This window comes from Corvus kubaryi, unplaced genomic scaffold (assembly GCF_017639235.1).
Source record: "Corvus kubaryi isolate FWS band 111438036 unplaced genomic scaffold, C.kubaryi_AGA036_p1.0 37347, whole genome shotgun sequence".
Taxonomy (NCBI): Eukaryota; Metazoa; Chordata; class Aves; order Passeriformes; family Corvidae; genus Corvus; species Corvus kubaryi.
The window spans coordinates 280,382-307,232 of record NW_024581113.1 but is presented as its reverse complement, the minus strand read 5'-3'; the positions used below and the strand labels follow the sequence as shown (position 1 = coordinate 307,232).

The 26,851-nt window shown below is 51.8% G+C and overlaps 2 protein-coding genes across 3 annotated transcripts in view; one reads left to right on the top strand and one right to left on the bottom strand.

Annotated features, from left to right (window-relative positions):
* The first annotated feature begins 13 nt into the window (after nt 1-13).
* On the top strand, nt 14-17,587 carry LOC121666397 (glycogen phosphorylase, brain form). 2 transcript variants are annotated; one of them, XM_042031894.1, is made up of 20 exons: nt 14-310; nt 2,367-2,468; nt 4,344-4,422; nt 5,254-5,357; nt 6,688-6,819; nt 8,781-8,892; nt 9,940-10,022; nt 10,894-11,037; nt 11,377-11,469; nt 11,581-11,727; nt 11,845-12,008; nt 12,317-12,431; nt 13,141-13,242; nt 13,376-13,523; nt 14,074-14,132; nt 14,833-14,974; nt 15,318-15,525; nt 15,936-16,070; nt 16,179-16,245; nt 16,518-17,587. In XM_042031894.1, the coding sequence occupies exons 1-20, from the start codon at nt 68-70 to the stop codon at nt 16,668-16,670; spliced, it is 2,532 nt and encodes an 843-aa protein (XP_041887828.1). In that variant the 5' UTR covers nt 14-67; the 3' UTR covers nt 16,671-17,587. The 2 variants fall into 2 exon arrangements, with proteins under 2 accessions (XP_041887828.1, XP_041887829.1); XM_042031895.1 differs by lacking the exon at nt 14-310 and having other exon boundaries at nt 5,232-5,357.
* Nucleotides 17,588-18,078: 491 nt separating this feature from the next.
* ABHD12 (abhydrolase domain containing 12, lysophospholipase) overlaps nt 18,079-26,851 on the bottom strand; it is a 38,737-nt gene continuing 29,964 nt past the window's right edge. Inside the window, exons 6-13 of the mRNA XM_042031896.1 lie at nt 25,280-25,325; nt 23,944-24,073; nt 22,467-22,504; nt 22,204-22,283; nt 21,571-21,653; nt 20,803-20,881; nt 20,390-20,517; nt 18,079-19,998 (exon numbers count right to left, since the gene is read on the bottom strand). Of these exons, the coding sequence (XP_041887830.1) occupies nt 19,959-19,998; nt 20,390-20,517; nt 20,803-20,881; nt 21,571-21,653; nt 22,204-22,283; nt 22,467-22,504; nt 23,944-24,073; nt 25,280-25,325 (624 nt within the window). The 3' untranslated portion in view covers nt 18,079-19,958. The remainder of the gene's footprint in view (nt 19,999-20,389; nt 20,518-20,802; nt 20,882-21,570; nt 21,654-22,203; nt 22,284-22,466; nt 22,505-23,943; nt 24,074-25,279; nt 25,326-26,851) is intronic.

The following is a 26,851-nucleotide window of genomic DNA, read 5'->3' as shown; positions in this document are numbered from 1 at the left end:
GCCCCGGCCCCGGCTGCGGCGGAGGCATCGCCAGCGGCGGCGGAGCCCGCGGGGCGGCGGCGGCGGGATGGCGGCGCCGCTGAGCGACGGGGACCGTCGGAAGCAGATCAGCGTGCGGGGCATCGCGGGGCTGGGGGACGTGGCCGAGGTGCGTAAGAGCTTCAATCGCCACCTCCACTTCACCCTCGTCAAGGACCGCAACGTCGCCACCCCCCGCGACTACTACTTCGCGCTGGCCCACACGGTGCGCGACCACCTGGTGGGCCGCTGGATCCGCACCCAGCAGCACTACTACGAGCGGGACCCCAAGGTGAGCCGCGGCGGGACGAGGGACCGGGGCTGGGCGGCTGTGCCTTCACCAAGGGTGTCTCCGGGTCTACCTGGCCGGTGTCACTGCGGGTGTGACCCAGGGGCGTTGTCCCTTGTGTGCACCTGGCTGTGGGGCCCCTTGCCATGGCCGTGCCTCTCATGCATCCCACCATGATTTCTTCCCTGCGGGCATCATGACACCTGCATCGCTCACACACACCCTGCTGTGGCCGTGCCCCTGTGGGCATTGCTGTGGCTGTGTGCCCATGAGCCTTGCCTCAGCCATGTCGCTCACACACATCTTGCCAGGCCTGTGTCCCCACGGACATCACCCCAGCCATGTCCCTTGTGCAGTTCGCTGTGACTGTGTCCCCATAAACTCTTGCAGTCCTGTTCCAATGAACCTTGCTGCAGCATTGTTCCCCCTCAGACACTTTCATAATTGTGTCCCCCTGCACCTGGTGACAGCCATGTCTCCTGTGGTCCCACTCTGAGCATGTTCTTGCGTGGGCCTTGCTGCTGCCAGCTCCTCTGCATGCTCCACCACGGTCACGTCCTGCACTCACACTGCCACAGTGGTGTCCCCTGTGAGCATCATCACCTCCATGGCTCAGCACAGCTGTGTCCTGACTTCACTCCTGCAGAACATGCAGGCAGCTCAGCTTTGAGGCTGGAGAGGAGTTTCTTGCTGGTGAAAACCAGACAAGCTCCTCCCCACTTGCCAAGTCAGGACAGTGATGCTGGAGGTGTTGGGGGCTGCAAGACATAATTCAGCCCTAATCCTTTTGAATTAAGACCCAATCGAGCACTTGACTGGGGTGCCACAGAGAGCAGGTATGTACTGAGAAAGGCACATACCTTCCCAGGGTGCAGGCAACCACCTCCCTGAGTCAGCTCTTTCCCCAAGATTATGAAAATTGTCATGAAACAAAAAACAAAGTGCACTTTCACGACAGAATGGCTCCAGATACTCGGGGAGTTACACTGTTGCATGGGACTCTCCCTTTTATCCTAACTCACACAAGTGCACCCTGATCTGTATTGCAACACCAACAGAAGGGATTGTACAGATCCTATAAAGGCTCAGAGGAGCCTGGACTGAGTTTGCTTACTTTTCTCTACACTTAGATTTTCACCAGAAATGTGCCCCTGCAGGAGACTGAAAGGAGCAGAGCATTTATGTGCGATGATTTCAGTCTTTCTGATGAGCCCCAGGGAACTCCCAGCAGAGGTGGCAGAGTGGGTAATCCTGCTGCTTAGTGGGGAAAAATCCACACTACAGTGGAAAGAGATTCAGGGGAAAGCACAATTTGAAGCCAGGTTATTGCTCTGTTAAAAATTCCAGTTTATTTATAAAAGTATCCACAGTGATGAATCTTGAGTGAGGGGAGAAGTTTGCACAGCCTGCTCCTCATCCCACAAACAGGCTTTCGTTAGCATTTGCGGCACAGACACGGCTCCTCTCAAACTTGGAAGGTCACTGCACAGTCGTGCCAGGAACCCTGCCACCTATGGGACAATTTACTTGTTCAACAGGATGAAACGGGCATGAAACTGGGTGAGGGGTGAGCAGGAGGACCCATGAGATGGGAGTGCTGGAAAATTGCTCGCAGGAAGGTGCTGGCCCAGCCAGCCTGCATGGGGCAGGGGGCTTGCTCTGGCTTTTGGGAGACTGGATCAGCTTCAGCCTAGCATGGGAAAGCTTTAAAAGCCCAGCGTAAACATCACCTCAGCTGAGCCTGACAGTGTATAAATATATCATTCAGCATCCTAGATAATACTTGCCCTGAGTTAATTAGGGAAACACTTAACAGGCAGCGAGATTTTTCTATAGAAGGCTGTTGGCAGGGAATGCGTGGTGGAGGCTTGGCCGGCGTCCCGCATGAAATGCTTCTGACAAACAACTCTGGTGCGTGGTGTTCAGGAGCAGGCGCCAAAAGCCAGTCTGGGAAGACATCCCTACTCTGGAAAATGCTTGGGTCTGCTCTTGATTTTAAGCAGCTTTGGTGAAAGCAAAGTGCTGTGCTGTGTGTAAGTGTCTCGCTTTGCCTCCTCAGCGCATTTACTACCTGTCCCTGGAGTTCTATATGGGTCGCACTCTGCAGAACACCATGGTGAACCTGGGCCTGCAGAATGCTTGTGACGAAGCCATTTACCAGGTAAAGTCTTGGAGGTACCAGGGTCCCCCCGAGGCTAAACTTTTCCACACAGAGGGCTGAGTATCTATTTCTCAGGGCTTTGCCTGAGAATGTTGTGTTATTTGGACTATACAAAATGAAGCTTGGCTCTGTCTTAGTGTTTTTCATTCCCTAGAGAAGACAGTGGTGGGGGGGCTTGGGATGCCTTGAAGTTGGAGTACATTTTTTTTCAAACCACCATTTCCCTGTAGTGAATGGAAGAGCCCAGAAGTGTATACTGAAAACAACACCTAGTATCCCAAAGGACATGGGAGTCACAGGCTGCAAAGAGCTTTCCATTAGTAGGAGAGATGATGTTTTATCATAGGAGATGTAGTCTAGTGGGAGAGACTGGGCCAGAAGAGGAGACTGGAGCAGCAAAACACCAAATTATGGTTCATACATTGGAGGTACACAGGCACAGCAGCAGTGCTGCCAAGTAGAAGTTAATTGGTGGGAAGGGAGAAAGGAAGGAAATGATTTGCTTGAAGTAAAATGTCCTCAGATGATTTCCATCTGGAAAAAAAATCAGCTGGATATCACCAAGGCAATCACTAATGTGAGGCCATGGTTACGTACTTATATGGTTATTTGCAGACATCTCTGCAACAGCACCGTGACCTTTTTTGACAGAATGTGAGGTTTTTGGCTTTCTCACCCAAAGGCTTTATTTCTCCCAGCTTCCCCTCTGCCCCACCAGATTGATCTATGTTACACTTCTAGCAGAAGTTGGGCACTCCACTGTGTCTCAAAATGAGGTACTACAGTTGCTGCTGAAACATCCTGGCAAGCACTTTCCCTGCCAAGAGATAGGAAGGGATTTCCAGGGAGGCACCTGTTTCCTCTCTGAGGTATCAATGCCTCAGAGGGCAGGCTGGTTTTCTTCAGGGAGCATCCTCTAAGTTCCTTTGCAAGACACTTTCCAAGTGCAGATTTGGCCCAACATGCTAGTGGAGGCTTCCTTTGCTGTAGCCTCCAGCTTGTGGAGCTCATCATGGCCAGTGGCCAGGTTGGTTCAGAGGTCTTGTATCTAGCATGGCTCTGTCACTGAGAGAATTTGTCTCAGTTTTTATGTCCCCATCATCCTGTGCATGAGGCTTTCCCATCTGGTGGTTGCAGATGATTGAAGTGCTGGGAAAACAGTTTGGGGAGCAGCTGTGGTATTGGCTTGACACCCTGCTGTCCCCCCTGGCACCAGACTCTGAGAGTCTGCACCTCTGGACTCCTGGAGAGTCCTTGCTCCTGGCAGGCTTAGCCTTCATCTGGCAGGGACTCCCAGGCCATAGAACAAATGGCTCAAGAGATGCAGGCAACCACTTCCAGCCACAGACTGCAGCCAAGGAGCTCAGTGGCAGGCTGGGCAGGATGTGGGAAGCACAGAGAGTGATGGTGAATGCTGCAGTCACTGCTGCCAGCCTGGCCATGCCCTTCCTCAAGGACTCAATGGGCACGAACAGAGGGATGACCTCCCCTGCCCAAGGCAGGACTCAGGGGTCCCTTGCACACTGGCTTGACCATTTTCCCCATGCTGTCTCCAATGTCGAGTTTGGTCAAAGGACATCCTGACCTGAGGGGTTGCCAGGGGATGAGTGTTTTGTCTGAAGTCTCTAAGGAAACCTTCTTCATGGGAAAGCGACATTTGGTGATAGAATTAATTGTTTTCCAATTAATTGGGCTGCCCAAGGACTAGGGGCTGGTGAGATGCTTTGTGGGGAGTGGTGGGGAGGGATACAGAGACCTTGTGGGTTTAATTTCCCTCAGTATGGGTGATTTTGGGATGTGTTTGCCCTCCTTAGAGAGCAGCTCAGGACATGGGGTTTGTTTGGTGACATGTTCTGCTGCGGTCTTCCCCAACAGCTGGGTTTGGACTTGGAGGAGCTGGAAGAAATTGAAGAAGATGCTGGGCTGGGAAATGGAGGCCTGGGCCGGCTGGCAGGTAATGCAGGGGAAGGGGAGCCCCCTCCTCATGCAGAGTGTGTGGGGACCCAGGGTGGTGTGGCTGTCACACCCTCACCACTGGCATCTGCCCCACAGGCCTTCAGCAGTGTGGTATCCTCCTGCCTGCTCCTGGCTGGCCAGAAACATCCCCTCCCCAGTGAGAGCAGCCCGGAGCTGTCGGTGTGTGTTCCACAGTGCAGCAGGCAGGGCTGCGGCTGGAAGAGGCTGTCGGGAGCCTTTCTCCTCACCTCCCCGTGAAATCTCTCACTTCTCAGAGGCACTCAACAGCTCTCACACAGGCAGATTGTTGGCTGCTATTTCAGTCTGCCTGTCCAGTGGGACAGCTGGAGATGAGAGCTCCCCAGCGTGGAGTAAATGCTGGGGCTGATCTTTACCAGAACTGCCTGGATAGAGAGCTGGAAGGGTTTCCTTTGGAAGCAATAATAGTTAAGTAGCTAGTGGTGCAGCAGGTTGGTGTCAGAAGCTCTGCTTTACTGGGCAGACAGGCTTAGAGCAGGGCAAGTTTAGAAGAGCTCTCACTGCAACAAGGCTGGATTGGGGGTTTTGGTGACCTGTCCTTGTCACCAACAATTTTGGGGGTTTGTGGTCGCTCGGCAGGACCTGAGTGACCACACAGAGTCCTGCTGCAGACTGTCTCCTTGTGTGCCTTCTGCACATGGGTTTCGTCTGAGTAGTAAACATTTCCAGCAGCACTGTTGTGGGAGCTCCTCATCTCTGTGCACACAAGCAAGTGCAGCAAGCAAGGAGTGAGGTTCTTTGCAGTGTGCCTGTCCTCTGCTCCTACAGCCTGTTTCCTGGACTCTTACAGCCTGTTTCCTGGACTCCATGGCCACACTGGGTCTGGCAGCTTACGGTTACGGCATCCGCTATGAGTTTGGGATCTTCAACCAGAAGATTGTTGATGGCTGGCAGGTAACTTGGCAAACTCAGGTCCCTCTTTCTCCCTCTGTTTCATGCTGTGGACAAGGCCTGGACACGTAAAATGAACTGTAGTGCCTTGAGCTGCTCCTAAAGTGGGCATTTGAGTCTGTCACTGGGCATGATGATGTGGGAGTTGAGCCACAGGGCATGGCTGAGGCCAGAGGTGTCCCTGCCTGAGTCTCCACAGTGCAGCTGCAACAACCCCAGAGTCCCATCCAACTTGGCAGTGAGTCAGCAAGCAGTCAGACTAAGGATGGAGGTGTGCCTAAGGACCTCAGGAAGGTGTCTGGCAAAGGATTTTGATCATGATGGAACATAGGCAAGTGCCTGGGGTGATAGCTGCTCTTGTGGGTTCCCTGGGTCAGTGGCAGACAGGGCTTAAACAGGGATTTTCCTGTAGCATTAGTGATCATATTATTTTCAAGTGAAAATAGGCTGAAAAACTGCCCCAGCCAGCAGTTTTCCTTAGTGTATGTCAGGAAATGGTTTCCAGCTGGAGACTTACCTTGCTTTGGAGCATAAAGTACCTTTTTCCTCTTAAAATACTTCTCCATAAGTCAGGGAGGATGAGAGGTTTGAAGGTTGTTTTTTCCTCCCTCTCTCCACAAAGAAGCTGCAATGCTAGGCCCCATAAATGGTGAAAACAGGGAGGGGAAAGCTTCCCCTGTATTTGACTTCAAGTTTCTTAAAAAAGAACAGGGGTGGTGGCATGCCGGGCTGTGGCCCTCCCCCCTGCCTTGCCCTTCCTTGTCCCACTATCTCCTCCTTCCTTTACTTCCCTCCTTCCTTTACTTCCCTCCCCCCACAGCAGAGAAATGCCTGGAGGTACAAAGCATCTCTGGATAATACCAGCCTAGGTGGCTCTGATGGATTCACTTTGCTCCCGTTGCCTCAGTTGTGAGCTGAGAGGAGAAACCCTGTCTGGCAGAGGACAGAGCAGTTAACAAGACCCGGTGTACAGGGTGTGGCTTGTGGCCAGGAAGAGCACCAGTGGGTCCCACATCCCACATATTCCACAATATCCACAGTCAAACTGGATGTAAAGGCCTGGAGACAGACTGAGTGCAGTGGTCTGTGCAGTTTGGATGGCTTAAACCTGAACAGTGCTGCAAAGTCTGTAGAGGCTGATTTATTTATACCAGCTGGGATGCAGTCATCCAAGCTTTGGAAAGCCCAGCTATCCTCTAGAGGCCTCTACATACCCATTTTTAAAGCCAGCTTGCTGAAGCTTTGCTTTTAAACCGGTCTCCCTTCAAAGAGCCGTGTTCAGCCTTCACTTGGAGCCACGAGCCATTCCTTGAAGCCCGTGTGCCTCTTGCAGGTGGAGGAGGCGGACGACTGGCTGCGCTACGGCAACCCCTGGGAGAAGGCCCGCCCCGAGTACATGCTCCCGGTGCACTTCTACGGCCGTGTGGAGCACACTCCCGACGGGGTGAAGTGGATCGACACCCAGGTACCACCATCTGTCTCCCTGCTGGGATGGGGAGGGTAGCCACCCTGGGCTACCTGAGGTGTTCAGGCTTTGCTTCTCTCCCAGACTGGCCAAACTCTCTCTGCTACCTAGTTAGGAAGGTGACTTGGTAGACTAGGGGATTTGAGGAAATAAAAATTTTTGTTGATTTGTTGCAGCAGGATTTGAGAAAAAAGGAGGATAGCAACTTCAGTTAGCTTGGGGCCTCCTTCTCTATTGATCTCCAGGGCAAAGCCCCAGTCTTGCATGGATTTATGTTGGAGGAGAAGTGTAGGCTCCTTCCACCCTGCTCCTGGCCACTGCTCACTCACACCCTGTGGATTTTCAGGTGGTTCTGGTGCTGCTGCTGTGCAGGGGCATGGAGCAATCCCATGGGTGTTTAACTCTTGTCATGAGAGCAGGTTCCTCTTTCCCAGAGCAGCCCAATGGGCTGGAGGTGTGGTTTCTAGTCTCCAGTCTGCATGGAGGCCTTGTTTTGTGGCATCATGGGGCACAAACACTCCTTCAGCCTCTCCCACAGTTGAGGAGGTAATGCTGTAGTTCAGGAGCTCGTGCTTGTTCAAGGCACAGGCTGATGCATCGTAGGTGCATTCCCATCTCGCAGCTGATGAAGGCACAGGTTTATTAAAAATACTAAAGATGCTTCAGCCTCTCCTCTGTAATCTCTGCTCAGGATGGAGGAAGGAAGGACAATTAATTTCCCTGTGGTTCAGGGAGATGACCTAGCCTTGTTTCCATAATGTTCATCAGGTCTCTCAGCCTGATGAACCAGCTTGGTTCCTCTGGGGAGCTCACGGTCACAGAGCCCGGCCATTCCCTTCAGCACCAAGAGCTGAAGCTCAGTTAGAGTCACCTGGGCCTGCTCAGAGGAGAAATACAGCATTTTATTTCTGGTTGTCAGAGGCTGTGCAGTGACCTAGGCCATTGCCAGGATAACAGTGCAGGGGTTCAACACCACAGCACCAGCACAGTGAACATCTTGGTGGCACCGTGCCAGAGCTCTCTGGCCCCCAAGTGCAGCAGGCATCCTCTTGGGGACCAAGAGCCATTGCATTTCATCATGCCTTTCTTCTGATCCTGCTGGTAGTCTGGGGCTTCAGGGATCCCAAACACTGCTTCCTACAAGGAGGTGAATTTTCAGATAGTGCTGCTAAGGGAACAAGTTGGAAAGGTTCAAAAAAGCCAAAGATGAAGTCTCCAAATATAGCATGGCTGAGTTCATGTGATGTGTGCCCCAGTCCCTGGGCAGGCTCCCTGCCTGCTTCCATGTTCGGAGCTGGTAACAGCAGCTTGGAGAGCCTGAGCTGATTCTCCCCAGAGGGGAGGTGTTGCTGATGCCAGCACAAAGAGGTTGTTCAGGACCAACATGCTCTGATGATCTGCCCAGGTTTTCCCTGCTGTGTGAGCTGGGAGCTCCAGGGTTACTCCCCGTAGCCACGTGTGCACCCTCCTGAGGCTTAAGCATCATCTGGAAACTGCACAAAGAGTTTCACACTCATGTTCAGTTCAGGTGCTGGAGATCTCAGTGGATTTATCCAGGCAGGTTCAACAAACCCTGAATATTGGGTGAATGGCTCTGGAAATGGTGCTGCAGTGGTAGGGTTTGGTCCTGGCAGGTTGCAGAAGGCTAATGGGCAGGATTCAGTCTGTGGAGTTAATCCCAGATGGAAACACAAAGGTCCAAGCTGCCCTGGCTCTACCCCAGCACAGACAGAATCACAGTGGGCAGCTGAGGGTGCTTTCAGTGCTCTGATAGGTACCCCAGTTACAGGAAGGTACAGGTGTAGGAAGGTCAGCACGTGTATTTTAGTGAGGTGAGTATTCCTTCCACAGCCAGGACTTGTCTTTGCCCTCTGGATTCTCCCTGCAGAGGTTTCAGCCGCTCTCCCACCTCCTCTGAGGCCACTGTGCTGTAACCAGAGGGGAAAACTGTCCTTTTGCAGGTTGTCCTTGCCATGCCTTACGACACCCCAGTGCCTGGATACAAGAACAACACTGTGAACACCATGAGACTCTGGTCTGCCAAGGCACCCAACGACTTCAACCTCCAGGAATGTAAGTGCTGTCCCTCCACTGCGTCTCTTCTGGCCAGTCTGGGACACAGTTGTCCCTTTGTGCATGGCACCTGGCACAGCACTTCACATCTGGCCTGCTTTGTCTTTATCTCATAGCTAGCTCCAAAACACAGCACTGTGTGCACATCCATGGATCACACTACCCCACAACTGCTTCCAGAGCCCTTATACACCAGAACACCCACCCATTCTCCTTCTGTTCCCATCACACTTGTCATGCTCTCACAACCTGCCTTATGCCTTCCCCCAGTGGCAGACCACCTGCCACTGGATTCCCTACGTCACCAAATGAGCTGCAGACTCTCCAGGGAGGGTCATTTCTGTGCAGCATCATCCTTTAGTGCTGAAGCAGAACAGCAGCACAGCCCATCCTACTGTTGGTTTGCTTTAGGTGCATCTTGCAGCCTCTAATTGTAGTGCTGAAGAGCAGATACAGGGCAACTAACACACCACATGTCAATGCTAGGCTGTCACAGAAGGGGAAGGCTTTAGATTGGACAGATTTGATTTATTCTTCCATACTGGCAGGAGATGTGTGTGTCCAAGCAGCCTTGCTTGGAGAACTTGTGTGGGACATGGGGTGATGGCCCTTGAGTCTACTCAGTTCTTGACTGGCAGTTGTGAGCTAGGTTTTGATGAGCCTTTTGAACCCTTCAGCAGTTGAGTGTGATTATGGTGTTGTGCTTCTCTGCCCAGACCCATTTCTCCTCCATTCTCAGGCAAGATGGCTGCTCACCCGCTTCCTTGTTTTGCCTTGTCTGGCTGCTGTCTGCCTTCAGTTTTTGCCTGTCCTTCCCAATATGTGTGTCTTGTGAAGCACATGGAGATCTGCCTTTCTCTTATCCCATCTCCTCCTGTCACTCCAGTGCTCTCCACACATGTACATTCCCATCCTATTCCATTATTACCAAACTGAATATTCCTGTTACAAAATCTCTCTGCAAGAGAAGAGGTAAAAGTGTGGTGTCAGGGACCTGCCTGAATCTCTACAGCTGCTGCAGTACTGTGTGTATTTCTCTCTCTGCAGTCAATATGGGTGACTACATCGAGGCAGTGTTGGACAGAAACCTGGCAGAAAACATATCCAGAGTCCTGTACCCAAATGATAACGTGAGTGACTCTCTTGCCTCTTCCCTGTTGCTCAGAATCATCCTTTCTGCAGTTGTATCTCCTTGTTTGCAAGCACTGGAAGGTCATGCCCATCTGGTGTTTATTGTTCTGGTTTAATGCAACAGGTTGTCCCTATAATTCCCAGTGAACAGGTATGTCTCTGCTGGTTCCAGAGGGTCTTTGCTGACTGATGGCAGCTAAGAGTCTGGCCCATATGACATAGCTGCTCTGTTCCCTGCTTCTTCAATTTGAAGGCAGTTGTCAGTTTACACAGTGGGGTCTCATTTCCATCCCCAATTCAAGGGATTTTCTCACTGCAGGGGCTGTCCCAGGCCAATCACTCACTGGGCACTGGTTCCAGAAGGGACGAGCCCTCATTTCTAGTCATGGATTGGCATCTGTGCTGGAAAAGCTAATCCCCTGCCCCACACCCTATTGCTCCTGCTGGTGTTTTAAAATAGACCAGCATGAAGCATGGTGTGGGAGGCAGCTGGTGTGTCCAGAGACACTCTGGCTATTGCAGAAAACCCAAAATCCTTTGTCCAAAAACCCTGCAAAGGATTTTGCTGCAAGGGAGGGAGCTATGCTGGCTCTGCAGAAGTAGCACAGATGTGGCAGGCTCTGTTGCTCTGGAAGCAGCTGTTTGGGATGCCATGCCCCTTGTGAGTCCCTGCAGCTGCTGTCCCCATCAGAGACATGTGAGAAACATGCACATTTGCCCTGGTGAGGAGCCTCACAGCAGCCAGACGAGGCAAAACTTGTGAGGCCTGTTGGGAAGCCCCTCGGGGTGGAGAGGAGCATCTCCAGGGCTTTGGCTGCCAGGTGGGGATGGCAGCTGCAGCTCTGATAGATATGGTGCCCCCACTTGCAGTTCTTTGAAGGCAAGGAGCTGAGGCTGAAGCAGGAGTACTTTGTGGTGGCTGCCACCCTCCAGGACATCATCCGCCGCTTCAAGTCCTCCAAATTCGGCTGCCGAGATCCTGTGAGAACATGCTTTGAAACCTTCCCAGACAAGGTGAGTCCATGGCAGAGTCCAGGGAAATTTCAGCCAGACCTGCCTCTCATGAGGGAGAGCAGGACACTCAGGATGAAGTGGGGGGCATTTTTACAAACACCCTGGCAATTTGGGCTGTAAACCAGATGATCTCCAGGCCTATTTTCCCAGGGAAAAATTTGTAATTTGGAGCAAAACTTAAAAAGTTTGCATAGGTCCATTACTGAGAGCTCTGTCTGTTTCTGGTTTGAGAGTCATGAGAGGAACCTTGGGGCTGACGCTTACCCCAGCCCTGAGCATGTGGGACACTGTCACAGTCGTGTCACTGCCAGAACTGAGACCATCAAGTCTGTGTTGCAGGTGGCTATTCAGCTGAACGACACCCACCCTGCCCTGTCCATACCAGAGCTCATGCGGATCCTGGTGGATGTGGAGAAAGTGGACTGGGACAAGGTGAGCAGAGCGGGGAGGTCCTTGCTGAACCTTGCAGGGGAAAGAGCTGTGGGATTTCCTTTTCCCTCCTGGCCTGGAGGGATGTGCATTAACCTGCTGTCTGTAATGCAGGCCTGGGAGATCACAAAAAGGACCTGTGCCTACACCAACCACACCGTGCTGCCTGAAGCCCTGGAGCGCTGGCCGGTCTCCATGTTTGAGAAGCTGCTGCCGCGGCACCTGGAGATCATTTACGCCCTCAACCAAATGCACCTCGATGTAAGGGGCGGGTCCCAGGCTGTGGGAACGCCGGGGCTCTTGGGGTGACCACCTTTAGGATGGGAGTGCTCCTCGGTCCTGTGGCTGTGTCACTCACGTCCCTCTCCCTGCCTGCAGCGCGTGGCAGCTCTGTACCCAGGGGACATCGACCGTCTGCGGAGGATGTCGGTGATCGAGGAGGGCGACTGCAAGCGGATCAACATGGCTCATCTCTGCGTCATTGGCTCCCATGCCGTCAACGGCGTGGCCCGCATCCACTCTGACATCGTGAAGAACTCGGTGTGAGTTGGGGCACACCCAGGGCAGGCACTCTCTCTGTTCACTGGGCTTTGCCTGCCAGCTGGAGAGGGTTAGGTGGGGAAGCTGGGTGTTTAGATCTGCTTGGTTGCCTTGCTGGAGAGACTCTCTCCCTTTGGAGCTGGTGAAACTCTTGGCAGTACAGCTGAGGAAGGGGGTGAGAGGCAGCAGAGAGTTCACAGCTGTTACAGGGATATTGACAGAGCCTGCCCTGAGTCAGGAGCACACACTGCTGGGGCCCTGCTGCAGCTCTGGGTGGTGGTAGGTGGCTCAGAGCTCCCTGGTGTTCCAGGTTCAAGGATTTCTATGAGCTGGAGCCAGAAAAGTTTCAGAACAAGACCAATGGGATCACGCCAAGACGCTGGCTCCTGCTGTGCAACCCAGGACTGGCTGACGTTATTGCTGAGGTGAGTGGGGAGCATGTGAAGTGAGGGGCTGAGTGTGTCCCTTTGGTCACCTCTTCTTGTGGTCTGGTCAGCCCTGAGGCTGACACCTGGCAGCTGTGTGGGGGCAGCCTGGGAGGACCATGCCTGTGGTACTTGTAGGTGTGAGATTGGCTGGGCTTTAAAGTTGATGAAGAAGAATTGGCCAAAAAAAGCTGCAGAAATCTGTATCTGGTTCCTGCCCTCATGAGGGCTGCACACAGTCAGGCACAACCATAGGCTGTCTGGACAAGTGTGCAGCTTCGTAGGCACAAAGGAGCTTCCATGGAGTCCCAGCCCTAGTTCTGTCCCTTCTGTTTCCCAGGCCCTTTAGGTTAGGTTTTTGCATCACACTGGGACATGCCATGGCTGAATATCATCCTGCAATTAATTGTATCTCTGTGTCCTGCCCATCAGTTTCTCCAGCTGCCAGGAGGCCTTGGCACATGTGCACACATCCTCCCTCTTCCTGCTAAAACTCCTTGAGAGAGGCAGGCTTGTCTGAGGTTTTGCAAGTGCCCTGTTTCCACTGGGCTTCTTTATGACACAGAGAAGTAACCTCACCATGAGAAACTGTGCCCCTTTTCCTGGCCACACTGCCTCTTCCAGTTCACAACAGGACTGTGGCACCTCTGTTGGGGAAGGGCAGTTGTGAAGTGTCTCACGACATTCCTCTCCTGGTTTGTTCTCTTAGAAAATCGGGGAAGGCTTTGTCACAGATCTGAGCCAGCTGAAGAAGCTACTGGATTTCATCGATAATGAGACTTTTATCAGGGATGTGGCAAAAGTTAAGCAGGTAACACGCACTGGAGGTGGCCTGGGGGAAGAAGGCTAAAAGCACCATGCTCCCAGGAACATCCCAGCAGCAAAGGCTCACTTCTGGTGCAAGCCCTGGGAACCTAACCCTATTCCTCATATTCTTCTGCCAGGAGAACAAGCTGAAGTTTGCAGCCTACTTGGAGGAGCAGTACAAGGTGAAGATCAACCCTATGTCCATGTTTGATGTCCAGGTGAAGCGAATCCATGAGTACAAGCGGCAACTGCTGAACTGCCTGCATGCCATCACCCTCTACAACCGTAAGTCCTGCCTGGGCTGATAGGCAAGGGGTGTCCCCCAGCCTCTCACTGCCAGGGCTTCTCTCCAGGAGGGAAGACAGGGTGTCTGAAGGGTCATACAGAGCTCTGGGGAAAAGCTCACAGCCCACCTCTCCAGCCCAGGTAACCTCCACACCTGTTCTGCAGGTGTCAAGACTGACCTGGTGCAAGTTACGACCCCATTTCCCAGTGTATACTTGGGGCCCCTGCCCACTCCCAAAGGGAGGCAAAGTCACTGGAGTTCTGCATTGTTCTGGCTTGAGTAGTTCCCCAAGGATCTGAATCCCCAAGGATTCTGTGGCCATTTTTTGCCCACCACAGCTCCAGCAGATGTCTGGTTGGGCTTCAGGGTCCTGTAAGGTTGACAGGTCCTTGTGACATGGGCTGAGATCCCAGCCCGCCTCTGATCCACGCAGTAAAACTCTTCCCAGTTTATCTTCAGTTCTGAAGATTTTTAAATTTTTTCTTTTTAAGATCAAATTTGAGCTTTCAAATTTGAAAACATTTTGAAGAAAGATCCCTGCTCTTTCAGGCATCAGATGTAATCCATCCAAATCCTTTGTGCCCAGGACCATTATGATCGGAGGAAAGGTAACCTGCATTCCAGACTCTGTGCATGCGTGACTTGGGGGGTGGGTGGGGAAGGTTCCTGTCCCCTTTCTGTGGCTTTGCTGGGCCTGCTGTAGATTAGCCAGCAACAGGGAACACCTCCATGGACTAACTGGACTGAGCAAGGCTCCATCACTATTACCCTGTGGCTCAGGACTTCTTGTCCCAATAGGGCTTTTTTCCTAATTCATGGCTGGGAGAATTAGGATTGTTCAGGCTCTGGGGAGTCTTTATTGTAGTCTTTCAGTAGTTGAAGTGGGCCTTTTAAGAAAGATGGGGACAAATGTTCTAACAGGACCTGCTGTGATAGAACAAGGGATAGGGGTTTTAAATTGAAGAAGGGTTGATGTAGATTAGATCTAAGGTGGAAATGTTTCCAATGAGCGTGGTGAGCCACGGGAACAGGTTCCCCAGAGGTGAAAGATGCTCCATCACTGGAAACATTCAAGATAGGTTGGATGGGGCTCTCAGCAACCTGGTCTAGTTGAAGATGTCCCTGCTTATTGCAGGGGGGTTGGACTAGATGTCCTTTAAAGGTCCTTTCCAAGCCAAACCATGCTGTGATTCTATGTGAACGGCAGAGGTGAGGCCCAGACTCACTGCACTGAGGACCCCACACTGGCATCTCTCACACTCTTCCTTCCTTAAAAGCCTTCCCCATTTCTGGGCTGCTCTTCTTCAGGCGGCCCCTGGTTACCACATGGCCAAGATGATCATCAAACTCATCACATCCATTGGTGAGGTCATCAACAACGACCCCTATGTGGGGGACAAGCTCAAGGTCATCTTCCTGGAGAACTACCGGGTATCCTTGGCTGAGAAGGGTATGTCTGGTCTTCTGTAAGCACATGTCAGAAGTTGGGCATGTCCCAGCTGAGCCCAGGAACGGGCTGGCCTGAGAGGCAGTTGTGGCAGGACACCTGGCTGTCCCCTAGGAAGAGCCTGAGGGCTCCACACAGGGCAGGAAGCCAGCTTCATGCAGGAGTGGCAGCAGCTGCATGGGGCCATGGCAAAGCTGAGCCTGGCTCTGGCCCCAAAGTTGTGCTGTTTGGGCTGAGGGCAAGGTCAGAAGGGCCACTGCCAAATGCCCAGGATTGTATTGCTGTCCTGGTTGTGGGGAGCTGCAACGTGCCAAGGATTAACTCCCACCTCTCTTGCATTTGGCAGTGATCCCAGCAGCGGATCTCTCCCAGCAGATCTCCACAGCTGGCACAGAGGCCTCAGGTACTGGCAACATGAAGTTCATGGTGAACGGGGCCCTCACCATTGGTACCATGGACGGGGCCAACGTGGAGATGGCCGAGGAGGCAGGCGAAGAAAACCTCTTCATATTTGGCATGCGGGTGGAGGACGTGGAGGCCCTGGATCAGAAAGGGTTGGTGCACGCCAGGGCTCATCTGATGGGGATACAGGGCTCAGCTCTGGTGGGGAGAGTCATGTTCTCTGGGAGGGACACCTTCCTCTCTGGGGAGAGCCATGTTCTCTGGGAGGGACACCTTCCTCTCTAGGCAGCTCTAGAGCAGGAAAAAGCAGGCTGGAGGCAGCCTTTGCCTTGGGCTGCAAGGATGCAGCTCGTCCAGAGCACAGTGGCTGTGAGTGGGACATGGCACAAAGTGTATCAGACACCTGGTCTGAGCCATGAGCAGGGTGCTCTGATGGACACAGCCCTGGGAGCAAGGCCCCTCACTCAGGAGCCGTACCACATCGTTGCCTGCCCTCCCTGCCCCAGACACGTGGGGGCCCCAGGAAGAGCAGCAGTGGCAGAGCTGTCTCTGCTGGGCGCAGGTACAACGCCCGGGAGTACTACGAGAGCCTGCCCGAGCTGCGCCAGGCCATCGACCAGATCAGCAGCGGCTTCTTTTCCCCTCGGGACCCCGGCTGCTTCAGGGACGTGGTGAACATGCTCATGTACCACGACAGGTGAGTCCTGGGAAGCATCCCTGCTCAGTGGGAGCCCTGCCTGCTCAGGGGAAGATGTCTGTCCTGCCCTGAAGGCAAATCCCAGCCGGACTCTGCTTTGGGTTTCAGGTTTAAGGTGTTTGCAGACTATGAGGCCTACATTAAGTGCCAAGGCCAAGTGGACCAGCTGTTCATGGTAAGACATGGCCACTGCTGAGCGGGAAGGATGGGGTCTTTGGCCATGGCAGTGCAGTGGGAAGACTGGGGGTAAGTGGGATGTGTGCTCCAGTGGAGCCCTTCTTATGGACACCACAGCGTGCAGGCACCCTGGGGCAGGGCGAGGCAGGTTTGGCTGCTTCAGCAGCCCCACACCACGGTGTTTTAAACCAGCCAGTGCCCTGCAAGGCTGCGAGCCAGGACAGAGCTGGGTGAGCAACTGAGTGCTGACATTGCCTCTCCTCTTCCCAGGATCCCCGCGAGTGGACCAGGAAAGTCATCAGGAACATTGCGTGCTCGGGCAAGTTCTCCAGTGACAGAACCATCACAGAGTATGCCCGTGAGATCTGGGGGGTGGAGCCTTCTGCCACAGCAATCCCCCCACCCAACATCCCCCGAAATTGATGCAAGCACCAAGGGACGGAAGGAGGGATACGCTCCCAGCGCAGGAGGCCTCAGCTGCATTGCACCACCAGTTCTATGGTCTCAGCTCTGCAGAAGCAAGGCCTTTCCCTCAGAGGGTAGAAGGATGCTCTGAGGAGGAGCCCTGACTGAGGAACAAGAGCTGGGGGGCAGGAGAAAGGACCTTGTGTTTGCACCTACCTAGCTTGCATGTGCTGCATAGTGCTTCTAGTGAGATGACCATGGATAAGTCTTCCACGGCTGTGCTCCATGCTTAACAAGGGCTTTCCAAGTAAACCCTTCCCTCTGTGTGCAAGGGCCTGGCCTCCTTGACCCTGCCCCACAAGTAGGATCAGCTAACACAGAGCATGTCTTGCATTCTCCTCCAGGGGTCTGCCAGGCCCAAAGCTGGGGGAGGGAGAGGCCACTCCCTGACCATCCCCTTCCCCAGTATCACCTAAAGAAGGCAGGTTGGCTGTGAAAGCAGCAGGCCCCAGGGCAGGCACTGATGTCAAACACTGTGCCACAAGCAGGAGAGCCTGGGACCAGCCACTTCCTTGCCACAGAGCTTACTGTAGCCTCCTACCACACCTCTTTCCTAACTCAAGGCCCAGTAACCAAGCCACTCCAGGGATTTTTAGCCTCCAGGTCTGCATAGGGATGGCTGTACCTGCCACTACCAGGTGGGGTGGCTGAGCCTGCTGGCTCCTGGCTCCGCAGGTGCAGCTGTGTGCTGGCTGCTACCCAGGGGGTGAACATGGATCACATCCCTGGCATTCCTCCGTAGCAGGGTCATGCTGCTCCACATGCCCCTCCCAGTGCTGGGGTCACAGTTTAACACCCATAGTGCTGTGTAGTGCACCAGTACTGCCCTGTTTGACACCAACTCATTAAAACAACTCAAACACCTGCTGGATTGACTTTGGACTGACTTGTGACTACTCCACATCTCGGGGTTCAGGTTGCAGCAAGTTCAGGCCATGATGTCTGAATCGCTGCTGTCCTTCCCCAGCTGTGGCTTCATGGTCCCCTGCAGCTGGCAGGGTGCTGGCACCACCATGGGGGGTAACATGCCCATGTCAGGCTGACCCTGTGCACTGGGGTGGGGGTTAGTGCTGGGTTTGCCCTGCCAATGGCACACAGGGCCTCCTGAACTAGAAATCACACAGGCAGCTCCTGTCTCCCCCCTCCCAGGGGAGGAGCAGAGCCTCAGCTGCAGCTACACCATGGGCACAGACCCTCTGGGCTCCAGGAGAGTCAGTCCTCCAGAACTGGCAGTAGCCACAAAGATTTGCCCAGTCGCAGCTGCACCAGCTCACCTCCCACACCCCACCATACTGCAGCCCTGCCCCAGCGCAGCTGACCTGCTCAGTGTGGGGAAAATGTCCCAAAAACTGCCAGGTAAGACTGGTAAAGCTAAAGTGATCAGCAGTCAATGCCTTTATTAAAACTACACCACTTTTAGATAAACATTTCAGTTTAAATTTCCAAGCATTTCACTGGCCTGCTAAGAGGAATGGTGGTGCTGGGACCACCAACACCAGCAGTTCTCATGCTGGACTCCCAGCTGTCCCACCAGGAGGAAGGCAGCCAGCCAGGCCCCAGCTCAGGCTGCACTTTGCCCCAAGCCAGCTGCCAGCAGCAGCATTAACTGGAATGTGTGTTACCCTCCAGAGCCAGGTAAGTATTTCTCATCTGTCAGTACAATGAATTATGGTTGATGCACTTGTAGTGAAGTGGCACAGCTACTTTATGAGTATCAGGGGTCAGAAACCTCAGGGACAACTGCACTAATGGCAGAAGAATCTTGGTACAAGAACAAGCTACTGTCTCTTTTGCAACTAGTATAAGCCTGCAGATATAACTCTGATGCATGCTGAGCAGTTTATACTATGCTGTACACCCCTGACCAGACCCTTGGGGCAGCACAATTCCCTTTGAGCACTCGTGACTAAACCTACAGCACCTGGTCCTGTCTGTATGGACTGACAAGGGGCAGGACCCCAGTGAGGCAGTGTGTGAGTGACTCCTCTTTCAGTGCAGAGCTCTTCAGCAGCATAAACCAGCCCCCCTTCCAGCCACAAGCAGGACAAGGACATCCCCAGAAGCTCTCCCTGTGGGAAAGGCTCAGTTCCACTTCTGCCTCCCGGACAATGGCTGGCAGAGGGGCTAAGATGTGCTACCGGCAGCACACAGAAGGCAGGGGGGAGAGATGGGGAGCGACACCCCAGATTTATTTTTGCATCAAAAACTGTGTATCACTGTCTGCTTTTAACTACAGTGGAGCAGCACTGCCACCAGGAACAGGAAAACCTGACCCAAGGAGTCAAAAAGTAGTTGAGGAAAAAAACCCCTTGCCCTTCTCACCAAAAAGCAGCACATGGCTGTCTGGGTACATACAGGGGTAATGGAAGACATCCATTCTGGCAGTCTGGGCACACATTGTTCATGGAAGAGGAGATCAAACACCCAAGTCCGCAGTTATATACATGTGTCATTCCAATCCTAATAGGAAGTACTTGTGTAAAAAAGGAGGAGGTCCACAGAGGATAGCAGGAATGGGAGCAAAAAATGATGTTCAGAAGGAAAAGGGTTAAGGAAAGATAAAAGGGCACTAGAGCCTTTCCCACTAAATATATGTTTCAAAAGGAAGAACAAAAAAAAAATCTTTCATTTTATTTCCAAATGTGTGCAATTACCCCAACACTTGCAGCACATTGTGACTGAAGAGCTAAATAAAAATACCTCTCACTACCTGGATCCTCCATATATTTGTAATTACAGCCACTGATTGGAAAGGCAAAACATGTATTTTCTAGAAAAAGAACACCTCAAACTCAAGCAAGACAACTGCAGTAAGGAGACATGGCAAAAGCCATTTGCCTACAAATGAATCTCTACATGATCCAAAAACAGCAGCAGTGTTTAAAAGTGAAAGAAACATCCTTGGTCATGACACAGTGTCCTAGGAAATCTGTCCTCAGCAGTACCACGATGGGTTGGCGAGGCTTTGCTGCACTTACATTTTTCATGGTTCAGTACTGGCTCCTGGGCTCTTACCACCCCTCCATCCATGTCCAAAAAGAAGCCAACAACTTCCTCCTTCTGCCGTCACAGATGCTGATGCCAGAAGCTGGAGTTGCCAAGGGTACACATCAGGACTGGAACGGGAATCCCTGACCTCCTCTAGTGCCAGGGATGGAAGAACGGCAGACTGACCCACAGGGAGATGGGAGGAAAAGGAGAGAGAGGAAGGAAATGAAAATCTCTGTGCTGACAAGCAGACAGTCTTCAGTGATGATGCTCATGTTCAGATTTTCCCAGGAATTCCCTAGAAAGGAAATGACAAAGCAGTGACACTCGGCTCTCCTATACTCTGGTGCACACTACAGCCTGCAGGTCTTCCCCTGGCAGATACTATGGCTCAAGCATTTGCAGCTCCAGGGAAGAGCATTGAGCTTTGCTCTCACACCCATCAGTGGCTCCCACTAAAAGAGCCAAGCTGAAGCAACTGCTCTGCAACAGCTCCTCCAGAGCATCCAGCTCACAGCAGAGATGACCCAGAAAGTGCTCCCAGATTTCTGTGGCTCCCCTTCCCAAAACCTGCTTTGCAAGGAAGTGGAGAGCTCTGACTCCTGTGCTAAGCCAGCCCCGGTATCTCCCCCACTGTGGAGAGCAAAGGGTGCTCAGCCCATCCCATCCCAGCCCCGCCCCGGCGTTACCGCAGTATCCGAGGTAGCTCTGGACTCCTGTAGATGTACTTGTGCCGGTAGCCGAGGTCTGTGTGGAAGGGCACAAACTGCACCTTGTAGTCCCGGAAACTCCGCGATGTGGCAGCGATGTTGTAAAGCTGAACCCAAGGGGAGCAGGTGAGGGACTCGTGTTACTCCAAACCAGCTCCCCCTGCCAGACCCGCAGCCCCCTCAGGCGTGGGTGAGGGGCCCTGGCTGGAGCAGGTTTGGTAGCTCCAGCCTCATTTCACTACTGATTTGCCACCTCCAGCACCACAGAATCTGCAGTCCCTCTGGGCTGTGTGTTTTACACCTTTCTATTACTGACTTTTTGCCTGGCTGGGATGTTGTTCTATCCACACCAGTTCCTCCCACCAGATCAGTTTGCAGAGCAACGTGTGTACCTTTTTTCCCAGGTGAAATGGTACCACTGGATCATCCTCAGCATGAAGGACGAGCAGAGAGCAGGAAATGTATTTCACACTGTAAAACAGACAACAATGTCACAAAGGCCCAGAGCAATCCCATCGTTCTCAAACACCAACATGTGCATTTCTAAGAAAACTGTAATGACAAATGTGTCCCGTGGGTTATTTACTACAATTTAAAACCTTATCTGGGCACCATTCACTTGATCTATAGAAAATTTACCAGTGAAAGACAAGCTCATAAAATTTTCTTGCTACTTAGACCAGAGAAAAGTGGCTCACTCCACTGTAAATCATCACCCCCCCACCAAGGTCTGGTTCGGTTTCAATACTGGACACTCACAAATGCTCAGGGTCTTCAATGAAAGACTCAGCGAAAGGAGACTGTGTGATTACAGGCAAGGTGGCAAATGCACAGCAAAGGAATATTCCCAAACCTTCCATGTTCCAATGCTACTGTTTAATGTGTAAGGTACACTTGAAAAGCATAAATGGCATGAACCTAATCAGCATATCCCTGAGTAGTCTCTGTTCTCTCTGTTGCATCTGTCCTTACAATGAACAATTAAAAAAGACAGAGCTCTGCTGTGCTGCTCTCGGGGCTGTGAGAGTAATTGAAATCACTCCAGTAAGAGCAATGCTGCACCAAAAAAGAGCCAGAGTGCAGTCTCATGTCTATCCTCCTTGATGCTTGCCATGGCTCACTGCAGCCACAGCTGAAACCCCAGCAAAGAGGGAACTCACTTCTCATCGTTTGCAAATTTAATTCCACTTGTCGTGATGGGGTCAAGGAAGAACCAGTCAAACCCAGGGAAGTATCTGTATATCTGAGAGGAAAAATGTGCATTAGTGGCAGGCACCAGCAGGCCAGTGATACAAACAGCACTAACAGGGCAGGCCACTGCCATCCCATAACATCCCTTGGCTGCTGACCGTGCTCTTTGCAGTGAGATTGCCCCTGTTTCCACCAGCATTATTTTTCCTGCCCTGTTTTGGGCCCATCTCACCAGCCTGCTCAGGAGCAGGCCCTGTGGATGCTTGCATGGTCAAAGTCTCCAGGTATCATGCAGGACTGTTGGCAATTCTTCCTGGAAGAGCTTTATCCCAGGGCACCTCACCAGCTTGGCTGCATCTGAGGCCTGGACTGTGTGTCTACTCAGTTCAGAGCCAATTCATTCCCATGCTGGACACATGGCTCTGGCACTGCTTATTCTGTGCTCCCAGCAGCTGTCTCAAGTGTAGTTCTTTACCCCTGATGTTTACAGATATCCCCACTGCCCCACAAGTCATGCAGTTAGCTCAGCTGCAGCACTTCTGAAGGCTCATTTCTATGCACACAATTCCATGCCACCAGTGTGAGAGTCACTGACTACTTGCCACAGAAAAGGGGTGACTCCGTGCCTCCTCCCGTATGTTGGTGAATGGAGATTCCAGGATCAGGGCATCCGGGGGCGTTTCTGAAAAGCCAAAGGCAATGTGCTGAAATGCAGGGGTGCAGCCAGCCAGCAAGGTCAGCATCTGCCTCATGAGAGCAGCTGCCACCACGGTGCGCCAAGGACAGCTCTGTCCCGGCCCCAAGCGCCGGCGGGAATCGGGGACAGCGGCGGCCGCCGGGAAGCGCATCCACGCGCCACGCTTACCTCTCTCGCAAAGGCGCCGCACCAGATTCGTCGCAACCCTGGAAAGAAGAACGAGCATTGAATTGGCACAGGCCCTCTGCAGAGCAGCAGCTCCAGAGGGGGCACAGGCACAACTCAACAGCCACAAGGTCGATCCCTCACACTGCCCGAGGTCCTGGCAGCCTGCCCACAGTGACCTGGGCTCCCACCGGCCTCATGTACCCGACTGTCCCAAGTGACATCAGGGGCCTGTGTTTAAGTGAACAAGTCCAAGGAAGCAACACACCAGGCAGCCCCTTGGATGGACTCCTTTCAGGTGGCTCTCAGGCTCCCAGCACATCCACAGCTGTGTGACACAGCCTCCCACCTCCAGACCACAAGGTCTGAGCAAGCAGGAGGGGAATGCAGGGCTACAGGCAGAGGGGGAGGTGTGTTCCAGGCAGCTGGAGTGCAGCATCCCAGGGCTACACTGCAAGGAGCTTCCCTAACTGGGACAGAAAGCAGCAAGGTCTCCCCTATGCATCACCCTAACAGGACAGGGATATTTCCAAATTTGCTGAATCCTCCAAGCACAGCATGTTTCACAGACCTTGGACTCCAGACTGGCTGCAATCACCAGAGAACTCAGCTGGGGACCAGTCTCAGGACACTGACTGAAGTGTTGGGAAACATCACAAGCATGGTCTGACCCAGAAAGGGATTCTGAACAGGGCAAAAAATTTAGAGGACGAGCCAAAGAAAAGGTCTTTGTCTTCTCTCAAACAAAGCAGGGTGTTCAGTGTCACAGCAATGAAGAGGCACTACCCTGAAATACTTCCCTGTTCCAGCACGTGTTTCACAGCAAGGACAGCTGTTGTGGTCTTACAGTTTATCTGCACACAGCTCAACTCAAAGGTAACTTGTGTTTGCCCCCTGCTCCTCCACCAATCACAGGGGTAAAGAGCACTTGGTGCTGAACATGACTCACCTCCAGACAGCCATGGAAAGGGAGGAAGCAGGAAAGTTAAAAACATGGAGGCAAAGGCACTTGACACCTTGAACTTCCCTGTGCCAGGCATGACCACACAAATGTCAGAGGTGGCCAGCAGTGTAGTCATGCAGGACAAGCACTGATTACACATGGCATGTTTACCAGGATAGGAGGAAAACCTTTTGTAAGGACAAGTCACACACAAGTGTGGCTGGTCTGAGACACTCCTTCAGAGTACCAGAGAAGTCTGATGTTCTGCTCTGAAGGACAATCTATTATTCTAAATGTCTTTCTAGCGCGAACCCTCTGGACAATGAATGTTCAAGATCCATTGCTGCAGTCATTCACTGTAGCCCTTCCCACTCTGTGCAGTGCAAAGGGGAAAGCCACCCCCCAGAAATTATGCCATAGGTGCCAAGAGCCAAGCCAGCCCAGGGATTACAGCAAACAGCACCTTCACCCAAGGTCAGTGTTCAGTGTTCTTTAGAAACTGCTTCTTTAGAAGTGCCACCAAGATTAGATGCTTACCCTGTGCCCAGGGAGTGTCCCCATATATAGACAGGGTTGTCTCCACTTCGTGCTTTTATCCAGTCAAAGACGTGAAGGGCGTCGTAGGTCATTCCCCTCTCTGACGGGCTGCCTATTGAGTCACCCCAGCCTGGAACACAAAGAGTCCTGCTGAGAATCTCTGAAACTGCTCAGCAGAGCCAGCCAGCTCTTCCCATGCAGCCCATCTGCAACTGCAAGGGACATGGATGGGACTTGGGCACTTTCTGTTCACGTCACTGTGCACCTCTACGACTTGGGGCTGGAAGCCCTGATGGTTCCACAGTCATTTAATCAAGGTAACTGCTGCCTGCCAAGGAGTTTTTGTGGATTTAGTCAACAACAAAATCAAGGACTGGATCTCAAACACTGCTACAACAGCGTTCTTGCATGTACCCACCTGTAACAGCCCAGCTCCCAAACCTTTCCTGCTTTTGCCTGCGTGTAACCAGTTTGTGAGGTGAGTCTCTGCCAGTACAGGATTGGATGCTTAGGGCCAAAGCCCAACCGTGTCTCACAGAACTGTTGCAGCATCAGCTTGTGCTGTTCAATCAGTGCCCTCCAGCAATTTTCCACCCTCCTGACTGCTTTGGCTCCATCATTTTTGCAGCACATCTACACACTGCATGCTCAGCAGCCAGCACCCCACATCCCATCTGATACCTAATCAGCAGCCAGAGAAACAGCTGCCAGCAGGACTGAAAAACAGGGCAAGCTCCTACAAATAAACCTCTCCCAGATGTCTTCTTGATAAAAATGCAATGGATTAATTTCTTTCCTGTATCTATAGTGGCATTACACTGCAGCCATGGGTTAAATACTAAGAAGGTAAAAAAAGAGCAGCAGATGCCGGACTGCTGGTGCAGAGGTGCAAAGCAGTCATGGCTTCTGCCAAGTATTGTTAGCAAATCATTTACTCTGTCTTATCTCACCTATGGGCTTTTAAAAGGAAGTAAGTGCAAGTTCAGTTCCCTGTGTGACCTTAGGAAAGTCAACTAGATCTTATCCAAAAGGACTACACCCAGGCAAGCCCATCAGCTTCCATAAGTGCACCTGGAGGGTGCCTTAAGTGGATGCTGTGACAGCCTGTGTGCCTGGCTCACTCTCTGCTCCTTAGCTCCCCCATCTACAAGCCCTGTGCTTGAGGACAGACAGGAGCCAGAGTCCACCCAGCTGGACAGCACAAAGCAGTGCTACACATGAAGGCACTAGAAAGAAATTTCTGGAAATTCTTTCGATACCCATGAGGGGGGAAAAGAGAAGCAATAACCACACCTAATTAGCAGGCAGCAATTGTTCGTAAAAGAAGCCCACGTACCTCGATAGTCAAACGTCACCACATGGTACCCGAGGGAGCTGAGAACCTGGAAGGCAGAGAAACACTCAGAAACCCATTACAGAGACTTGCACACCAGCCATGCTCTTGCATGAGGGATGCAGGGATTCATTTTATAACATTATTGACATGCTAAAGGACCAATTCACAGCTTTTCAATGTAGCAGACACAGAGCCTTCCAAACACTAATCATCTCAGCCCACTGGTTTTACTCTGTTTGTTTCCTAGACCTCATATCAGGCTACCTAAGATGTTGATTATCCCTTTAACAGCTTTGACCTTAAGATCTGCAAATATCCTACTGTTTCCTCTGCAAAGATTTTCATGTTTTCCACTGAAAGAGTACAACTGCTCCAATTGTATTACTCGAATTGGCATAAATGTAAGCATAACATATAGGAGCCCATTTCAGAAGGCCTAAATGTAGAGATCAAATATGTACAATTGCTCTATTATGGAGATTTATGTTATAACCAATGGTAATCCTAACAAAATCTGTTAAAAGCAAGTAAAAACACTCAGTGTTAGATCAACTTGCTTGGAGTAAGTGCCTTGGTAAAAATAATACAAGCATTCCAAGCTACCGTTGCTTGATATGAACCTAACAGGTCTGCAGTAGATAATCAACAAAAAGTTACAAAAGGATTAAAATGTTGCTCTTGTGGTCTGTGTATGACACATGATTTTTTAAAAAAAAGCAATATTAGTACTATACTATACTCTAAAGAGGAAATATAAAACCAACACCATTTCTAGTGGGACTGGGACTATTATAGCCAACAAATGAAATGACACCTGTCAGCTGAGCATTACTTGTAGCACAATTTTAAGAGATTACATATATTGGGTAGATTTATAAACAATTAAACATTTCACAACTGCTTTGGGGCACACAGTGTCAAGTGGAGCTTACACAGACAACTGGCACCTGACTGGGAAGGCAGAGAGCACTTCCACTGTCCCACCAGAACCTAAACGGTGGCCTGAAGATGGAAAGACAGTAACTTCATGTATGTATCCCACAGTTTACCCCATTGCTTGCTGGCACCCCAGTAAGAACAACATGTGACATCATGCTCACCCTTGCAGCATTTAGTTGAGCTTTTAATGCCATTTAAGTTGTTTGCAATTTCTATTAGCAGATGCAACTGCAACAACCTCAAAGTCATTCATAGCTCCTTTGCTTTTTGCTATTCAGGTCTCTTCAAGCAATTCCAATTCCTCTTTCTTGGGCTCTAAACCCTTCACAGGGGTTCCACTGGAGGTGACAAGGTCCACCCTGTGTGCACTTCCAGGGCAAATGCCCTTTACAGCACAGGTATTAAATATGCCATAGCTCCACTCTGGGATATACATTCACAAGTTACTGTTTCTTCAACGTCCTCTCGCAAATAACTGTGCCAACAGCACAGAGGTGTAGTTGTGTTGTACATACAACACCACTGCAGCCTACATAACAGCAGAATAATCAGGTAAAATATTAATTAACAAATTAGGTGTTGCAGGACAGCTGTCTCCAATGGAATCACTACATGACATTTTTATATATTCAC